The sequence below is a fragment of the Chlorocebus sabaeus genome, chromosome 8 (genome assembly GCF_047675955.1).
Source record: "Chlorocebus sabaeus isolate Y175 chromosome 8, mChlSab1.0.hap1, whole genome shotgun sequence".
In the NCBI taxonomy this organism is placed as follows: Eukaryota; Metazoa; Chordata; class Mammalia; order Primates; family Cercopithecidae; genus Chlorocebus; species Chlorocebus sabaeus.
In genome coordinates, this window is record NC_132911.1 from 27,379,431 (window position 1) to 27,399,400 (window position 19,970).

General features: G+C 36.6%; 1 protein-coding gene across 2 annotated transcripts in view; it reads left to right on the forward strand.

Moving 5' to 3' along the window:
- Nucleotides 1-19,970, forward strand: part of ESCO2 (establishment of sister chromatid cohesion N-acetyltransferase 2) — a 30,324-nt gene that overhangs the window by 1,060 nt on the left and 9,294 nt on the right. Inside the window, exons 3-9 of one of the 2 annotated variants that reach the window (XM_007962006.3) lie at nt 775-1,579; nt 4,551-4,644; nt 8,399-8,456; nt 12,308-12,425; nt 13,264-13,395; nt 16,379-16,468; nt 17,086-17,229. In XM_007962006.3, the coding sequence (XP_007960197.2) occupies nt 775-1,579; nt 4,551-4,644; nt 8,399-8,456; nt 12,308-12,425; nt 13,264-13,395; nt 16,379-16,468; nt 17,086-17,229 (1,441 nt within the window). The remainder of the gene's footprint in view (nt 1-774; nt 1,580-4,550; nt 4,645-8,398; nt 8,457-12,307; nt 12,426-13,263; nt 13,396-16,378; nt 16,469-17,085; nt 17,230-19,970) is intronic. The other variant, XM_007962007.3, reaches the window with a different exon arrangement.

The following is a 19,970-nucleotide window of genomic DNA, read 5'->3' on the forward strand; positions in this document are numbered from 1 at the left end:
AGCCTACGAATAGAAACTCTTAGAAAAATCCACCTTCTTGTCTCTCTTGTTCTCTCCTATTTTCTAAAATTTTTGTTCTTCCACTAGCCTACTCCTTGTGGCTACAGTGATAACCTGATAACCTATATTCTAATTCTAGCTAGAAAATACATTAAGTTTTCATAACGAATTATTTAGTCCTTTTCAAGGGAATCAAAGAAGGCTGTTTTTTGGTTTTTGTTTTTTTTCTTTTGATATAGAAGCAGCCCCTTGAAGAAAGTTATTTTCTATGGCTAGGAAATATACCAGATCGGCTATTACCTTGTTCCTTTCTATTCCCCTATAATATTTTACATAGTGTCTTGCATACAGTAGATGCTTGTCTGGAAACAATTCTAGAAAGTTTGTGTACTCAGATATTAACTACTCTACCCAGTCAGTTCATTACAGACAATTATTATAGGGGACTTGTAGACAATAGAGCAAAATATATGAACTATCATTTATATATGGCCAACACATAGAAATAGATTTTAAAACACATGCATATATGTCTAGCAAAGCTTCTTTGTGTATGGTATTTGTTTTCGTGAACATTGGGCTCTTTAGGAAGATATTTGAATGTTTTATTTGATAAAGACAGAATTTGAGAATCCTGTTAAACTAATAGAAAATTGTGTGTATGTTTGGGGGTACATGTATTAATATGACCTATAAGTAGAGCTTATTACTTAGCAGTAGATTTATGTAAATTTTGACACAAAATAATCTTAATGGACTTTTTTTTTTTTATAGCCTTATACACTTCACTGAAAATCTGTTTCCATCACCTAATAAAAAGCACTGTTTTAATCAAAACAGTGATAAAAATGAAGAAAACCTGCATTGCTCTCAACAAGGGCATTTTGTTTTAAGTGCACTCAAAACAGCTGAAATAAATAGACTGCCATCAGCAAATCAAGGCTCACAATTTAAATCTTCTGTGTCCACTGTATCTTTTTACAACCAAAATAAGTGGTACCTCAATCCACTGGAGAGAAAGCTGATAAAAGAGAGTAGATCTACTTGTCTAAAAACTAATGATGAAGATATATCTTTTCCCATTGTGACAGAAAAAATGCAGGGAAAACCAGTCTGTTCCAAGAAGAACAACAAAAAACCACAGAAGAGTTTAACTGCTAAGTATCAACCAAGGTATAGACACATCAAGTCTGTATCAAGGAATTCTAGAAATCCCAAGCAAAATCGAGTGATCTATAAGCCGATTATGGAGAAAGAAAATAATTGTCATTCAGCTGAAAATAATCCCAATGCTCCTCGGGTTCTAAGCCAAAAAATAAAACCACAAGTTACGCTCCAGGGTGGAGCAGCATTTTTTGTTAGTAGAAAAAAATCCTCTCTTAGAAAGTGGTCCCTGGAAAATGAGCTGTCACGGGGCACCCAAAAGAATAAATCAGAAGTGATTGAAGATTCTGATGTAAAGACTGTCAGTGAAAAAAAAGCTTTTGAGACAAGGCAAGTGCCAAAGTGCTTGATCCTAGAAGAGAAATTGAACATTGGACTAAGTGCAAGCAGTAAAAATCAAGAGGAATTAATAAAGGTAAAGCTAAATATATCACTTTAAAAATGGCTATGTAATAAAACTTTAGTATGACAGTTGAATAAAATTTTCTGGACTGCTTTTATAAAGCCAGATAGCATAGTGTTTAGTTATTGTAAGGAGTTTATTTATTTATTTATTTTGAGATGGGGTCTTTCTTTGTGACCCAGGCTGGAGAGCAGTGGCACAAACACTGCTCACTACAGCCTCAACCCTCTAGACTCAAGCAATCCTACCAAGTAGCTGGTACTATAGGTGCACACCACCTCACCTGGCTAATTCTTGCATTTTTTGTAGAGGCTGGGGTTTCACCATGTTGCCCAGGCTTGTCTTGCACTACTGGGCTATAGTGATCCACCTGCCTCACCCTCCCAAATTGCTGGGATTACGGGTGTGAACCAGTGCACCTGGCCCAGCCACATTTTAAGTTCTCAATAGGTACATGTAGCTGGTGGCTACCATATTAGACCATGCTGGTCTAGAACTTCTGTTGCTGATCTTCTGTCTATAACCTTCATCAGAAAAAAAGTTGGGTTTTGTGGGGCAGCTAGGGACAGAAAGCCAATGAAGCAGCCTTAAGGAAGGTTGTCTCCCAGATCAGGGCTTCCTTGTCTATAGTGGCTTGTTTATATTCATCACAACCCTTGTAGCTGGAGAAATGGTAGGCTTATGTGATACCCAGTACACTCAGGCTTATAGTCATGTCTTTCCTAACCCACCTCTCATTGTTGCCTTCCTCACTCACTTCTCTGAAATTCAACCCCAGTTCATATCTCTTGTAATCACCTAAATTTCAAACCTCAGTGGCAAAGATTATAAACTGGTGGCCAGTAAACCAAGTCTCGCCCATAAATGTTTTGCTTGGCCTACATAATTTTAAAATTGGAGCCAAAATTATTTTTAAATACAAGAAATTTCTGGTGTTTCATGAAATATTGAAAGCTGAGCCTTCATTTCTACATGGCAATAATCAGCTGAATATCCGGCTGAGTATCATACCATTTGACAAATATGGGCTCTTCATTTCTCTAAGTCAGTGTATATCTATTTAGATCAGTTTAGTTTTGATAATTTTACTTCTGCCCTTGTAAGGCATTTAAGTTTTTAGTCCTCACTGTAAATATTTTTTTTCCTGTTTATCAAGTATGGCCAAGTAGATTGTTAAATGAGATAGGTTCTTGCTGGCTAAGCCATGACAGTCTAATTTTACTAATTCATTTTCTGTTTATATCAACAAAACACTTCTGTGTCTTGATAGGGATTTTGATTACAAGAGTAAGCTTTGTCAAAATTTATTAAACTGTGCTTTATACCTATACATTTATATGAAAATTAAGTTTTTTGAAAGTTTGGGGCATAACTCAAACTAAAATTGTCTCAATCCAGTAAAACAAAGGAAGAATCTGCAATTTCCCCATGCATCTCCTGATGATGATGATGATCTATTTGGTACAGCCTGGTGGTGTACCAAATGAATGGTGACCTGATGAGTTCTCTGTAAGCAGTGTAACAGAGAATTCTGTAATTCTCTTTTCTGTCTTATTTTCATTTTCTTAGCTTCACTTTATGGGTTTGGTATTGAGTTAGTTTTCAATAGTTTGGGAGGCTGGGCTTTTGTCATTTTAAATTTGTGGAAAGGGGCTATGCTCTCTCAGGATATTGCTAAATACCTATGTCTAGAATTCATCTCTGCTAGCTAAGGGCAAATCTGATTTTCTGTTTTTTTATTTTGAGATGGAGTCTCACTCTGTCACCCAGGCTGGAGTGTAGTGGCGCGATCTCAGCTCACTGCAACCTCCGCATCCCAAGTTCAAGCGATTCTCTACCTCAGCCTCCCAAGTAGCTGGGATTACAGGCACCCGCCAACATGCCTGGTTAATTTTTGTATTTTTAGTAGAGACGGGGTTTCACCCTCTCGGCCAGGCTGGTCTTGAACTCCTGACTTCGTGATCCACCTGCCTTGGTCTCCCAAAGTGCTGGGATTATAGGTGTGGGCCACCACGCCCGGCTGGTGAATCTGATTTTCATGAGGATACCCTTTCCCCAACTCATGGAGCCCTGAAAAGTGTTAAACTGATGGGTTATCCCATCTCTGCTGGGATATTATGGTTTTGAGTAGTAGAAGTTGTATTTTAACCAAGAGGTTTTTCCTTTTTCCCCAAGCCGTATATTCCCTAGTAATTCCCAAATTAGTATGAGGGAAATCTGTCAGGATTTTTTCTACTTTGCTTTTCCCACATTCCTGCTACTCTCCAGTGACTCTAGAAAGTTATTCTTTCCTTAGCTGCTCATTTTAAAAGTTCATGGCAAAAAGTTGTCCCTTTTCAGTTTGGTGGCTGCTGGGGAAATTTTTGCCATTTTTACTGACTTTTTTGTTCATTTCATTATGGAAGTGAGCGTCTGTAATGATTCTGCCGTCTCTATCAGGAAGTATAACACATTTTTGAGAGGATGACAGATTACAACATGTGTACTCTGGCTTTTTTTTCTTTTGAGATGGAGTCTTGCTCTGTCGCCAGGCTGGAGTGCAGTGACATGATCTTGGCTCATTGCAACCTCCACTTCTGGGTTCAAGTGATTCTCCTGCCTCAGCCTCCCAAGTAGCTGGGACTACAGGTGTGTGCTACCAAGCCCAGCTAATTTTTGTATTTTTAGTAGAGACGGTTTCACCGTGTTAGCCAGGATGGTCTCAATCCCTTGACCTCGTGATCCACCCACCTCGGTCTCCCAAAGTGCTGGGATTACAGGCATGAGCCACCGCACCCTGCCATACTCTGGCTTTTAAAAGATAATGTACACTTGGTGAATGCAGGGGAAGTTTTCCTAAAAATAGTTTGACGATTGAAAATCACATGAAATGTAATTCATAATAAACCAAATCCTTTGTTTTAGAAATAGATCTGGGATTCATTCACTAGAAAACAGTTAAAAATTAGATTTGTTCCTTTTTTTTTTTTTAACCTATTTTCAGGGTTCATCAGATGACAGAGTTTCATCAAAGGAACATACAGTTGATAAAAATGAGGCTTTTCCTTCAGAGGATTCTCTTGGTGAGAATAAGACAAGTAAGAGAAAACTAGCATGAATTTAACTACTTAATGCTTTATTACATATGTTATATAATAATAATTCTTATAATAATTTTTGGGTCTTTCTTTTTTCAGTCGTGTGCCTGTAGTTAGTATCTTTGTTTTTATCTCTGTGACACTGTTTTCTGTAGTAAAGCAGTGCATTGCGTTTTGAAAAACAAGAAACAAGAAGATCCTAGGTTAAAATTTTAGACAAAATGTTAGGCTTAATTGGTCTATGGCTGTGGCCAAGTTACTTAAGCTCTCTAGAGTTGAGTGTTCTCATTATAAAATCATACCTACTCTATCTTTCACCCAAAACAATGTAAGTTAAAACTATTATGTATATTTGTGATCAAAGCCCAGTTGTGAGCAGAACTTACCAAGTCTTATAAATGACACTGAAATTAAGCATCAGGAACCATGAGATTTTTGTCTAGGTTTACTGCTAATTAGCTGTATGATCTAGGAAGAGATCTCTAAAGAGTTAAAGTTAATTTTTAAATTCCTGTCAGTTCTGAAATCCTATTCCTAATTTATGCTATCAGTGTTCAATTAAATAGCTTACTAAATTATGAATACATAAAGCTTTTTTTATGATTCTGAGATATGATGCTAATAACTAGTATTTTCTGAGTGCTGAATATATATCAGGCAGTGCTAATTATTTAGTATACGTTATGTTTTTCATAGATTGTGCTCAAAGCACTGATACAATAGAACATATAACAGAAAAACAATGCCATCTACTTACAATAGTTATAAATTTTTCTTTTAAAATATATTTTAGTACATTGTCTAAGTCAATTTAAAATAGTGAATAAAAATAATACAATGGTATAAGGATATGGCAGAAATCATGAAAGTTACATAAAAAGACCAAAATTTTATTACTTAATAACTACAGTGTATCATTTAATTCTCCCAACTACTGTAGGTCCTGATATGCCCGTTTATAGATGAAGAAATGGACTTGGGTTAAGTAACTTACCCATAGCAGCTCAGACTCTCACCTGCCTTGGCCTTATTTCTAGAGGATGAGCTCTAATTATTTTTCAGTGCAAAGTTAAAGTTTGTTTTTTTAGCCCACTTTCAACTTACTATTTTCCTCAAATCAGTCGCTGTTTTAACTTTGGTCTTTTCTTCTAATAGACTGTTTATTTTGCCATAATTTTAGATTTACAGAAAAGTTAAAGTACAGAGAATAGCAGTGTATCTCCTACGCTGTTACCTCAGTTCTTAACATCTTATGTTATAATACCTTTGTCAAAACTAAGAAACTGGTATTGGTATAGATTTTTTTTTTTTTTTTTTTTTTTTTTATTGAAATGGAGTTTTGCTGTATTGCTCAGGCTGGTGCAGCGGCACCATCTCGGCTCACTGCAGCCTCTGCCTCCAGGGTTCAAGCATTTCTCCCACCTCAGCCTCCCAAGTAGCTGGGATTATGGAGCATCCACCACCATGCCCGGCTAATTTTTGTTAACATGGGGTTTCACCATGTTGGCCATGCTGGTTTCAAACTCCTGATCTCCAGTAATCCACCCGCCTCAGCTTCCCAGAGGGCTGGAATTACAGGCGTGAGCCACTGTGCCCAGCCATAAACACTAGGCTTTCTTTGGAGTTTACCAAATATTGGTAGTAGTATATTACTGTTAACTAAACTTTATTTGGAATCTTCTATTAATGTTTTCTTTCTGTCCCAGTATCCAATCCAAGGTACTGTATTATGTTTAATTGTAATGTGTCTTTAGTCTTGTCTGTGACATTTCCTGTCTTATTTCTTTTGTTTGCATATCGCCAACTGGACATTGATATCTCCAACTCTAATCCAGTACTCCAGGATTTATTCTATCCTTTTTTCATCTGCAACTTCCCTCTCAGACAGTGAGAAACTTAGTTCCTACTATTCACTATTCACCTACTTATTTGTTCTGTCCCAGTAAACATGTAAAACAGTTTCATAATTGTTAATTTATACCCCTGTGAGAAATATGTTAACCAATTAGAGTGCAATTTTTTTTTTTCTCTTTGAGACAGAGTCTCACTCTGTCACCCAGGCTGTAGTGCAATGGCGCAATCTCAGCTCACTGCAACCTCTGCCCCCAGGGTTCCAGTGATTCTCCTACCTCAGCCTCCTGAGTACCTGGCATTACAGGTGTCTACCACCATGCCCGGCTAATTTTTTTGTATTTTTAGTAGAGATGGTGTTTCGCCATGTTGGGCAGGCTCGTCTCGAACTCCTGACTTCAGGTGATCCACCTGCCTCGGCCTCCCTTACCTTTCATCTCATTGTTCATGTTGAGGTTGAGATGAATCTTATCTAATTCAGTCTCTTTTTCTATATGTAATTATTGCCGAAGTAAGCTTTTGTGGAATCCTGTATCAACTCATGCCATTCTTTTCTAAATGTGATATATTTTCAATTTTTTCTCTTTGTAGAATTCCATATATAGTTAAATAATATATATATTAAATAATATACATATTTTCTAGGATTATAGGCGTGAGCCACTGCACTCAGCCTAGAGTGCAATTTTAAGTAGTGTTTTTTTGTCTTTATCCTTATAACTTCTAGTTAAAATACCATTTGCTGAAGTTGCTTAGGCCAGCTTCTCTTTTTCCCCCTACCTCCTTCGGTGTCGTTATGCTGTACAGTTCTAATATAGTTAGATTCATTTCTCACAGTATGCATTCCATCTTAGGCTACCTCAATAGCCTGGTTGATATTTATACATTTTTTTTTCTCATTTGATGTACATTGAAGTTCATTCTTTGTGATTTTTACAGTTCTGTGGGTTTTATCAAATGTATAGAATTATGTATTAGCCATTGCAGTACCATACAGAAACAGTTCCTTCACCCTAAAATTTCCCTATGCCTACGTTTTGTTGTTACTGTCCTTCCCCGCAGTCCCGTGGCAACCATTAATCTGCTTTTTATTTCTATAGTTTTACCTTTTCCAAGAAAAACTTTACACATATGCATCCTTTGGGGTCTGGCTTATTTCACTTAGTAATACATTTAAAGTTCATCCATGTTGTTGGATGTATCAGTAGTAATTCTCATTTATCACTGAACTGTTGGCATACCATAAGAATTCTTTATATATTCTGGATAGAAGTTTTTGATCAGATACATGATTGCAAATATTTTCTCCCCTCAATCTGTGGCTTGTCTTTTCATTCTCTTTATTTTTTGTAGAGCAAAATTTTTAAATTTGATAAAGTCTAAATTAATTTTTTATAAATGTATTATGCTTTTGGTGTTGTGTGTAAAAACTAATTACCCAATCCAAGTTCATGAAGATTATTCCCTAATATTTTTTCTAGAAGTTTTGTAGTTTTATGTTTTTACTTTATTATTAATTTTTTTGTAGAAACAGTCTCACTAAGTTGCCCAGACTTGTCTTGAACTCCTGGCCTTAGGCGATCTTCCCGTTTTTGGTCTCCTAAAGTTTTGGGATTACAGGCATGAGCCACCATGCCTGATCATAGTTTTACATTTAGATCTGTGATCCATTTGAGTTAAGTTTACATAAGGTTTGAATAGGTGTAAATTGTTTTCCATGTGGATGTTTAATTGGTCCAGCACCATTTGTTGAGGACTGTTTTTCCTCCATGGGATTACCTTTGCCTCTTTGTTAAATCTCGATCTTGAGTAGTATTTTGTCTTAATTAACCTTTGAAATCTTATGAATTAAAGCTTTGATTTTATTTGGTAATACACATTATCACAATTTTTCCCCTACCAGTTTCTCCTAAGTCCACTGTCTATCCAATCTTCAGTGCATCTTCAGTCAATTCAAAAAGGTGAGAATTGTTACTGTTTTAAAGTTCAAGCCTTATAAATTACACAGGTCCTCTGGGTCTCTTTTTCAGTCTCGTGTTACTTAATTTGGGGAGTTTTTTTTCTTCCTCACTAAGAGGAATAGGAGAATAATATTGAGAATAGGGTGATGAAATCAGTCCCTCATGAAAACATAAGAACTTAAGAGTTGAGAGTTGGAAAATATCTTTATATGCTTGAGTAAGAGTAATTGCTAACATATAATACCTTACCTGTAATAAGTAGCTTTTGTATCTATTATCTTAATTTTCACAACAAATTAGAAGGTAGATACTATTATTCTGTTTTTAGCCTAAGAAACTGTTAGTAATTTAGCCGCAGTTGCACAGCTATTAGGTGCTAGGGCCAGGACTAGAATCTATATCTGAACCAAATGCCCATTAGTATATATTTCCTTCCCTGGATGATAGTATAGTAGCTACAATTTAATAAGCATTTACAACTTCATGATGTAGGTACCACTGTTACCCCATTTTGTAGATGAGAAAGCTGGCTGGAGGAGTAAGTAACTTGCAGCAGCTTAATGTTATCATAAAGTATAGCTGAAGCTACCAATATCGTATTCAAAACTGAAGACTGCAATGGGGGAGGCACGGATGGGTAGACAGCATGATAGGCAGCAGAGCTCTGAAAAAGTTGTTTCTTATAGTCTAAACATCTTCTTCCTAAGTAGCTTTGATCCTTCTCTCTCCATTTGATTATAAATAACTCCAGATATTAACTAAGGAACTTCCCGGCTACATTTTCGTTACTCTCAGAGCACCTCACCTTAAATTGCCTCAATGACTAGGTTGAGTGGGCAGCTTTTCCTCTTCAAAGGTTTGTTTCTAGTTTTTCTCACCTTTCCCATTTTTCACCTGTGTTGTCATCTTTCATGACCTTTTATTGAAGATGGGAGCTGTCTTAGTTCATTTTGTGTTGCTATCACAGAATACCACGGACTAGGTAATTTATAATGGACAGAAATTTATTTGGCTCACAGTTCTGGAGGCTGAGAAGTCCAGGATCAAGCAGCCACATCTGTGGGTGCCTTCTTGCTTCATGATCCCATGGCAGAAGGCAAAACAAGAGAGTGTACGTGAGAGAACAAGAGAGCTTGGCTTGCAGCCTCACGTCCTTCAATAATCAACATTAATTCATTCATGAAGGTGGAGCTATCATGAGCTAAACACCTCTTATTAGGCCCCACCTCCCAGAACTGTTGTACTGGAGATTAAGTTTTCACACATGAATTTTGGGGGACATGCTCAAACCATAGCAGAAGCCTACCACAATTAACTGATAGAAGTGTATACTAATTTAGTCTAGTATAATGAGACAGGCCAGGCTCTGTGGCTCACGCCTGTAATCCCAACACTTTGGGAGGCTGAGGTGGGTGGATCACCTGAGATCAGGAGTTTGAGACTAGGCCAACATGGTGAAACCCCATCTTTACTAAAAATACAGAAATTAGCTGGGCATGATGGGGCATGCCTATAATCCCAGCTACTCAGGAAGCTGAGACAGGAGACTAACTTGAACCCAGGAGGCGGAGGTTACAGTAAGCCAAGATCGCACCTCTGCACTCCAGCTTGGGCGACAGAGCAAGACTCTGTCTCAAAAAAAAAAAAAAAAAAAAAAAAAAAAAGTGGGATACTATTTGTTAAATAATATGATATTGCTCTCTTTGTAGACTCCAAAATGTCAGTTATCAGCAATTTGAGATTTAATCTGTTACTTCAGATAGATTACAGATTCTCAAAGTGCTTAGTCTCACATTTGTTTTTTGGTTTTTAAAATTCATTCAATGAACATTTAGAGAGTATCACATGCTATTGAGCTATACTGAGTTCTAGAGATGTGAAGATAATTAACGTGGTCTTGCTATCGAGGTTATGGTTAGAGGAGAGTAGACATTTAAACAAGTATATAATGTTACAATTGCTAAAATGGAAGCAAAGAGATGGCTATCACGCGTGCAGGGTCAGTGAGAGCTGAGTTAGCAAAGGCTGCATAAGGTGAAAAGGGTCAGTAACTTGGACAAGTGTTTTTTCATACTGTAGGTAGCAGCCCATTAGTAGTTCATCAGACCAGTTTAGGGTGTCATGTCTTGTGACAGTTACTATGGGACTGAACGAAGGTGGACAAACACAGAAATGAAGACAAAGACAAAAGGATCTTTTTAAAGAAGGGGTTGGGAGCTTCTCGCTTCTAGTGAGCAAGGGCCCTGAGCTTCTACAGCCTTTCGTATTTATTGGGTAGAAACAGCAGAGGGGAGGAGGTAAAGGTCAGCTGCATGATTTATCACAGGTTCACTTGATTGTTAACAAGCTTCAAATGTGCCTGTAGATAATGGCAAGAAACACTTTGCCTGGGCATGACTGCCCTCAGCATTCCTTCTGGGTGGCAGACGCAGTTGGTCAGTTTGCCAGCAACCTGCATTCATGAGAACAGTTTGCTGTTTGCTCATACGGCCTCCAGTGGTATACTGAATTGGTCACAACCCTCATTCTTTTGGCCTCCAACAATAGCATTTATTTTTAGTGGAATAGTGTATCTCTCACACAGCAAGTATATTTAGTGAAACTTTGGTTTTATGTCTGCACTAGTCATGTGAAATGTATTTCTTAGCATAGATAAGTCAATTTGAAAACTACTTTTCAGACAAATGGTAAGAAGACAGCTTGACTTAGCTTAATGCAGTAGAGCTAATGCTCCACTTTTTTTTTTCTACTTTGTCAGGTTTTTTTTTTTTCCCCCTGTTGTTTGAACCTCTTACTTTGGGCACTAAGGTTTTTTTTTTTTTTTACTTATTTACTTCTACTCTTTAGGGATTTCTACTCCTTTCATTACAAGGCAAGGGTTACAAACTCAGTATCTACAGAACCAGCAGGCTGGGTGGAGACTAGGGCCAGCTGAAGAATTGCCCACTTAAAAGGGCATGTGCTATTCCAAGTTCGAACTTGTAGATTCTTTGATGGAATAGAGGTTTAGTGATCTTAAAGTCTCTTTTAATATTGGAAATACACATTTTTAAGTGAAATCTCTAAATTTTAAAATATTGGAGGCTAATCCAAAGTTTTAAATAACATATGGGTCAACCAAAACATGTCTGCTAGCTAGATTTGGCCTGAGGGGCTCCAGTTTGCAACCTCTGTAAGTCAATCTCAGCATTCTTTCCTAATAGGTAAAGGTTGTCTCAACTACATCTGTCCAGCCTAAATTTTTTTTTTCCTTAAGAATTTCAGAGTAGTGAGATGCTGCTTTTGGTATAAGGAAAAGCAAATTTAGTAGCTTCATTGCCCAGGTAAAACATTGCTGGGTCATAATATGATGGTGACTCTGATTTCCTGTGGATTTGTGAAGTTCAGTATTATACTTATTTCCTCCAGTACCCCAGGAATTTCTTTATAACTGTATAGGTAAATATTATCCTAAGATTTGATAAAGCAAAAAAATCTTTTTTTAAAGGGTGAAGTCAGTTTCCAAAGTGTGCATCTATGTGCATCAGATATTGTAGAAGGAAGTCCCTGGGACTTGGAGTCAGAGGACCAGGATTTGAGTGTTAATGCTGCCATTTACTAGTTACTTTACCTTGAGTAAATTACTGACCCTCTCTGAGTGGGCCTCAGATTTCTCATTATTCCTGTCCCTATTATCTCATCAAGTTAATGTCAGAAAGCACTAAAAATTGCAAGGTACTCTGTTAAATGTCTGCTTTCTTTCCCTTTAATTCCTCAAAAATTATAAATTTATATATTTATCAACTTATAATAAATATCAAATTGTGATATTTATCAAATTTATATGATATTTATCAACTTTCTGTGTCAAGATCTTTAGGTGAAGAGCAGCTTTCTGTGGGATCTATCAACTTCTTGAAACAGACCAATATCCAGAAAAATACTAATACCAGAGATACAAGTAAAAAAACAAAAGACCAGCTCATCATTGTGAGTAAATTCAAAACAAAGCTTCTCCTATCTAGCCCTTTACAGAAAAACCCCTGTATTAGACAGTTCAGAGCTTGGTATTTTCAATGGCATTAAGCAATGTTTTATGTGACAGAATGGGAGTTATAGGTGGTGACACTGAATATTCTTGAATTTATCTGTGCTTTTCCTGCACTTTATTTTTTGTCAATTCTTGAGTCAAATAATTTTAATATTCTTTAAGAATAATTTAATATTCTTAGCCACTTAAGGAAAAATATTGTATAATTAATATAGAAGTCCTAAAATTTTTGCTCTTCTCTTTGAAATAAGGCTTTTTCAGGTATTTAAGACTTTCATTAAAAAGTTCTGTTGTTCGTTTTAGCTATAATTTCCACAGTTTAGTCTTATTGCTTCTTAGAACCATGGGTCTAGTAAAGAATCTTGTAAAAATAAAAGAATCTTTGGTTTTTACACTGTCCATTCAAATAAACAATTCCGTTCCATCAATTTATTGCATTTTTAGGTCTCTTCTCCCCCGCCGCCCCGGCCAAAGAGATGGAGTCTCACCATGTTGCCCAGGCTGGTCACTAACTTCTTGGCTTGAGTGATCCACCCACCTCAGCCTCCCAAAGTGCCGGGATTATAGGCATGAGCCACTGTGCCCGGCTGATCTCATTTCATTTTGTTTTGGGGGAGGGAAGGAGGATATAGTAACCAGACTTTCATTTCGTTTTTCTCTTGTGTCAGCAGAAAAAAAAAAAATTAGGTGAAATTTGAATGAATAGTTATAGGAACTTAATTTAGAGCTATTTGTGCTATATTTAAATGGGCTTCTTTTTATACCCCCCAATTATAGGACGCTGGTCAGAAACATTTTGGGGCTACTGTGTGCAAGTCTTGTGGTATGATATATACTGCTTCCAACCCTGAAGATGAAATGCAGCATGTACAGCATCACCACAGGTTTCTGGAAGGAATCAAATATGTGGTGAGCCGAAAGATAGTCTTTCAGTTTGCTCTAGAAGTAAAACTGCTTTAAAAGAGACATTTCTTTTCCACCATCCAGCCTGAAAAGTTAACTTTTAATGATGATGTTTCAAGCTTACCTTCTCAATATAAGATAAATATTTTGTAAACACTGCATTCTGAGCAGAGCTGAACAGTCAAGATATACAAAATTCAAAGATCTGAAGAGATACCCTCTTCCCACTATAGTGTTGTCTTTATGGATAGCCTTAGAAAAAATAGCCTTTCCATGACTTCTCCAGGTTTTTTCTGAGAGGTGAGGTCCCACCCATTCATTAAACACCTTTTAAGTCCCAACACATCCCATCATTGGCCCTATCTTTATGATTGTACCTGCTACTCATTCCTTTTCCCCTATTTTTATTGCCATAGTTAATACCTTCACAATGTTTTTAGCCTGTTTATTGAAACAGCTTGCTTTCTGGGTTCCCATAGTGCTACCAGAAATAATGTTTTAAAACATAAGTCTAGGCTGGGTGCAGTGACTCACGCCTGTAATCCCAGCATTTTGGGAGTCCGAGGTGGGTGGATCACCTGAGGTCAGGAGTTTGAGACCAGCCTGCCCAACATGGCGAAACCCCATCTCTACTAAAAATACAAAAAATTAGCCAGACTTGGTGGCAGCCACCTGTAATCCCAGCTACTCAGGAGACTGAGGCAGGAGAATCGCTTGAACCCAGGAGGCGGAGGTTGCAGTGAGCCGAGATTGCGCCATTGCACTCTAGCCTGGGTGACAAGAACTAAACTCCATCTCAAAAAAAAAAAAAAAAAAACCACAAATAAAACATAAGTCTAGTATGATTCTTCATACTTCTAGAAAGAAAAAGTTCCCACCAGCAGTTTGGTGCTCTTTAATCTGGCCTCAACCTTTTCTATATATGTGCATATAAAATATATACAAAAGAGAAAGTGTATATGTGTATAATTTAAATTCTTGCCCTCTTTGATATCTCTACATCAGCCAGAAAGTTCTAAAACATAGGTTCTGACATTGTCTGCTTCATACTTGACAGTTTTCTGTTGCACTAGAAATAAAACCGAGACTCCTTACCTTGGCCAGCAGATCTCTTCATATCTGGCCCCTGCTCACCTTGTCGCATGACACATTCCCTCTCCAGCTCTAAGCTCCTGCCGCTGGAATAAGCCACATTCTCTGATGAAGCCAGACTATATTATATTGGATTTCTTTCTTTAATTTGTGGAAACATACTGGACATGTTATCCTTTATATATTTTGTATGTTATTCCTGTGTTACAAATACATTCTCCCTGTCCCTTTTTTTAAGGTTTGAATTTATATTTTTGATATAGTAATACTTTCACATGATTCAAAATTCACAGAATGCAGAAGTGTATCCAGTGAAGTGTTTCTCCATACCCCTTCCAGAAACCTTGTTCCCCTATCTATAGGCATCCAGCATTCACAGGTTCATCTATATATCTTTCAGAGATACTTTCTGCATATATAAGCAAATACCAATACTTGGATTTTCTTTAACCTTTTTATGGTGTATCTTGCTACAAAGAAAACAAAATTTTTATTTAGCTAATTTGTGACCTTTGGTTTCTTAAGTCAGGAACATCATCTCAGTCCCAAAATTAGTAAGAAGTTTTTCCTACATTTAAAAAAAAAATGTATAGCTATAAATTTTATATTTAGACCTTTAATCCACTGGAAGTTTTTCAAGACATAGTGTCAGAGATGGATCTGATCTTTGTATTTTTCCTAAAGGACTGCAAAGTGTGCCAACATTACTGTTTGACTGGTTTATCTTCCACACTGATTAGCAGTGCCACCTTTAATGCATACCAAATTCCGATATATAAATGGGCTTGTTATTGGACACTTCTGCACCATCCATTATTTCCTGTGCCAGTGCCATACTTTTACAAACGTAGCTCCATACTGTATTTGGATGTATAGTTAGGTAAGTTCCCTTTCATCCTTCTCTGTAAAAAATGTCTTGACTTTTTCTGCACATTTACTCTTTCAAATTAAAGGAGCCTATCATGTTCCCCCCAAATAAAAAACCTATTCTAATTTTTATTGAAAGTAGTCAAACTAATGCCATTTATTTCTAGGGAAAAAAAAATCTTAGTATAACTTAGAAACTTAGTATAGTACATACTATAATATAAACTTAGTATATACTGTAATATAAACCTAGTGTATACTTAGAAACTTAGTATACCTCTGATTGATTCATATCTTTGATGTTTTTCAGGAACATTTTATAGTTTTGTCAATATGGATCTTATTAAATTTATTTCTAATATTTCAACCTCATTTTTTCCAGTTACACATTTTTTTTTACCATTCTCTACACCTTTGCTTATTCAGTTAGTTGCCTTAGCCTGAAGGCAAGTTAACCACCTTCCCCATTATGCTCATTGACATCTTACCAAGGTTTTTAAACCCTTTTCAAGTACCATAATACTTCAGTATCATTCAAACACTAGGGCCACATGCCAAAGCAACTATGCTGGGGATTGAGATTAAAATAGTTGTAAAACTGCGCCCTTCCATGGTCTTGTTAAACATAAGGGACAAACATATAAGGACTTTTATTTAGCCTTTTCTTAGAATTTGGCTTATTCTTCTACCCCTCCCCTACCTGCCCACTAGTCTCAAACTTCTGACCTCAAGTGATCCACCTGCCTCAGCCCTCCCAAAGCGCTAGGATTACAGGTGTGAGCCACCGCACCGTTACCTCTTTACTTTGCTTTATAATCATATACATATCACCAGATAGGATATAAGCTTGTTGAAGCCAGGTACCTGTTTTAGGCATCTTTTATTTCTCTTCCCACATTACTTTTAGTTGGATTTCATCTTTTTAAAATATCTGTTACTGTTTAGCCTTTTGTCTTCTGCACATCAAATTATTTAATGTTGGTTTTTTTCTCTTCACAAATTAAACTGTGACCCTTTTTTCCTTTGGCAGGGTTGGAAGAAAGAACGTGTAGTAGCAGAGTTTTGGGATGGGAAAATCGTGTTGGTTCTGCCACATGATCCAAGCTTTGCTATCAAAAAGGTATGGAACATTATGTTTTTAACTCTTGCATTTCCCCACCCCCAAGAAATCAACCTATGTTGAAGTGCACACTGCCTTTGCTGACATAATTCACTTGGGTACCTGCTTAATGATTACTTTCGTAGCAATTTATACAAAACTAAACTTAGAATTGTAGGACAAAGGAGTAAAGAAGGCAGATAAGGCTCCACAGCTTATCTTTTTTGTTCATCTTTCCCTTGTGAAAGATAAACTAAGCTTTCAGTTTGAGAAATTACTGGCCCCCAGAGTCTATTTCTTATATTGGTGTTGCCTGTGTTTCTGAGGTTGGATGTCTAGCCACCGTGAACAATGAATAAAGCTACAACAAATCTGTTTTAATGCTTTGTATTCCTTATCCCTCCCAGGTGTCTGAATTTCTGCTGAAAGTGATCTTTAAAATAGGTTCTTAAAACCTTGTTTCCACGGTAGCAGCTACATGCATCAGTAGTGAAATAATTTTGGAGGTGTATCAATTTAAGAAATAGAAATTAAAGACACTAAAGTAACAGTAATCATACATTTTGTGTATATAAATATGTATAGTTTCTATTGTACTTTTTAAAACATTCACCTGTCTTGGTTTTTAAAATCATTAGGTAGAAGATGTCCAAGAACTTGTTGATAATGAATTGGGCTTCCAGCAAGTTGTTCCTAAATGTCCAAACAAAATAAAAACTTTTCTTTTTATATCTGATGAAAAGAGAGTAGTTGGGTGTTTAATTGCAGAACCCATCAAACAGGTATGGTATATTTATTTTAAATTATTGGCATAATTTGTGGGCAAAATAAAGAGAAAAGTTGGGAGAAGTCTCAGCATTTAAGATTGCTACCATTAATGACATTCTGCTGGAATATCCTTGACCTTGTGGATAATTGAGGTTATTTATTTCCATTAATATTTGGAATTTTGCTTTATGTAAACAGGATAGGTAAGCCAGTCTTATGTTCATGTAATCATTTCCACAGCTGGACTATAAAGTATATTGATTTTAAGTAAGCAGATCTATAAACCGAAGTTTTTAAACATGTGGCTTAGTGAAGGTTAATATTTTTGGCAAAGTAGTCATTATCCCTTAATTAGAATCTAATTTGGGTACTAATTAGCAGTGTTCTAGAAGACATAGTTTCTCCTTGTGTTATTAGAAGTTGGAGAGAAAAGCAGCTTGTTTCTATTTTTGCCAGTATAAGTGATCAGTTTGGCCTTTCCCTTCTCCCTCAGCTTTATTAAGGTATAACTCACAAATAAAAATTGCAAATATTTATAGTGTACAATGTGATATTTTGATATAGGTATACATTGTAAAATGACTAAACCAAGCTAATATATCTTTCACCTCACATACTTATCAACTTACTGTGATGAAAACATTTAGATCTACTCCCCTTGCAATTTTCATTTTCTTCTTTTTCTTTCTTTTTTTGAGACGGAGTCTTGCTCTGTTGCCCAGGCTGGAGTGCAGTGGTGCGATCTCGGCTCACCACAACCTCTGCCTCCTAGGTTCAGGCTATTCTGCCTCGGCCTCCCAAGTAGCTGGGACTACAGCTGCGTGCCACCATGCCTGGCTAATTTTGTATTTTTAGTAGAAACGGGGTTTCCTATGTTGTCCAGGCTGATCTTGAACTCCTGACCTCGTGATCTGCCCGCCTCGGCCTCCCAAATTGCTGGGATTACAGGCATGAGCCACCGTGCCCGGCTTCTAGCAGTTTTCAAGTATATATTAGCTATAGTCATGCCGTACAATAGATCTGCAGAATTTATCCTAACTTAAACTTTGTACCCTTTACCAACGTTTCCCCTTTTCTCCTATCTCTCACTCGCCCAGCCTCTGGCAACCACCATTCTACTCTGCTTCTATGAAGTCAACTTCTTTAGATTACCTGTGTGAGATGTTGCACTATTTTTCTTTTTTGCTTGGCTGATTTCACTTAACATAATGTCCTCCAGGTTCATTCACGTTGTTGCAAATGTCAGGATTTCCTTTTTAAAGGCTGAATAGTATTCCATTTGTATATGTACCACATTTTCTTTATTCATTCATCCATTGATGGACACTTAATTGATTACATATCTTGGCTATAAATAATGCTACCTTGAACATGAGAGTACAGATTTCTCTTCAACATACTGATTTCAGTTCCTTTGGATATACACTCAGAAGTGGGATTGCTGCATATGGTGGTTGTATTTTTATAGTAATCGTCCTGACAAGTGTGAGGTGATCTTGTTTTAATTTGCATTTCCTTCATGAATAGTAATGTTGAATGAGCATTTTTCATATGCCTGTTCCTGATTTGTATGTCTTTTGAGAAATATCTATTCTGGTTCTTTGCCCATTTTTTAATCCGAGTATTTGTTTTCTTGCTATAGAGTTATTTATATAGTTTGGATATTATCCAGTATTGTATATGCAAATTTTTTTTCCAATCAGTAGGTTGGTTGGTTTGTGTTTATCCACTCTGCTGTGCAGAAACTTCAGTTTGATTTTACATTTCTTTCTTTTATTGCCCACACTTTGGGGGTCATAGCCAGAAAATTATTTCCCAGACCTATGTCAAGCTTTTTTCTCATTTTTTTTCTTATAGTTTTACAGCTTCAGGTCCGTCATTTTAAGCCTTTAATCCATTTTGAGTTGATTTTTGTATGTGGTTTGAGATAAGGCTCCAATTTTATTCTTATTTTGTGCATATTCATTTTTCCCAACATCATTTATTGAAGAGACTGTGTCCTTGCCCCATTGTTTGTTCTTGATGTGTTTGTCAGATACCAGTTGACTCTAAATGCCTGGATTTATTTTATCTGTTTTGTTCCTTTAGTTGCTATATTTTGTTTTAATGCCAGTAGGAGTGCAATGCCCCTCAGCTTTACTCTTTGGTCTAGATTGCTTTGGCCGTTTGGAATCGCTTATGGTTCCATAGGATTTTAGGACTTTTTTATAATTTTGTGGCAAATGCCATTGGAATTTTGATAGGGATTGCATTGTATTTGTAGATTGCTTTGGGTAGTATGGACATTTTAACAATATTAATTCTTCCAAGCCACGAACACTGGGTATCCTTCCATTTATGTGGATATTCTTCAGCTTCTTTCATCAGTGTTTTCTGGTCTTCAGTGTATGGATCTTTCACCTCCTCGGTTAAATTTATTCATAAGTGGGTTTTTTTAATGCTATTGTAAATGGATTGTCTTCTTGATTTCTTTTTTAGATAGTTTGTAGTTCATTGTTCCTATATAGAAAAGGTACTGACTTTTGAATGTTGATTCTGTATCCTGCACCTTTTCTGAATTTAATAGTTTTTTTGGTGGAGTCTTTAGGGTTTTCTGTGCATAAGTTCATATCATTTGCAAACAGATGATTTAACTTCTTCCTTTAAATTTGAATGCCTTTCTTTTTTCTTCCTAATTGCTCTGGCAAGGAATTCTAGAACTATGTAGAATAGAAATGATGAGAGTCAGCATCCTTGTCTTATTCCTGATCTAAGA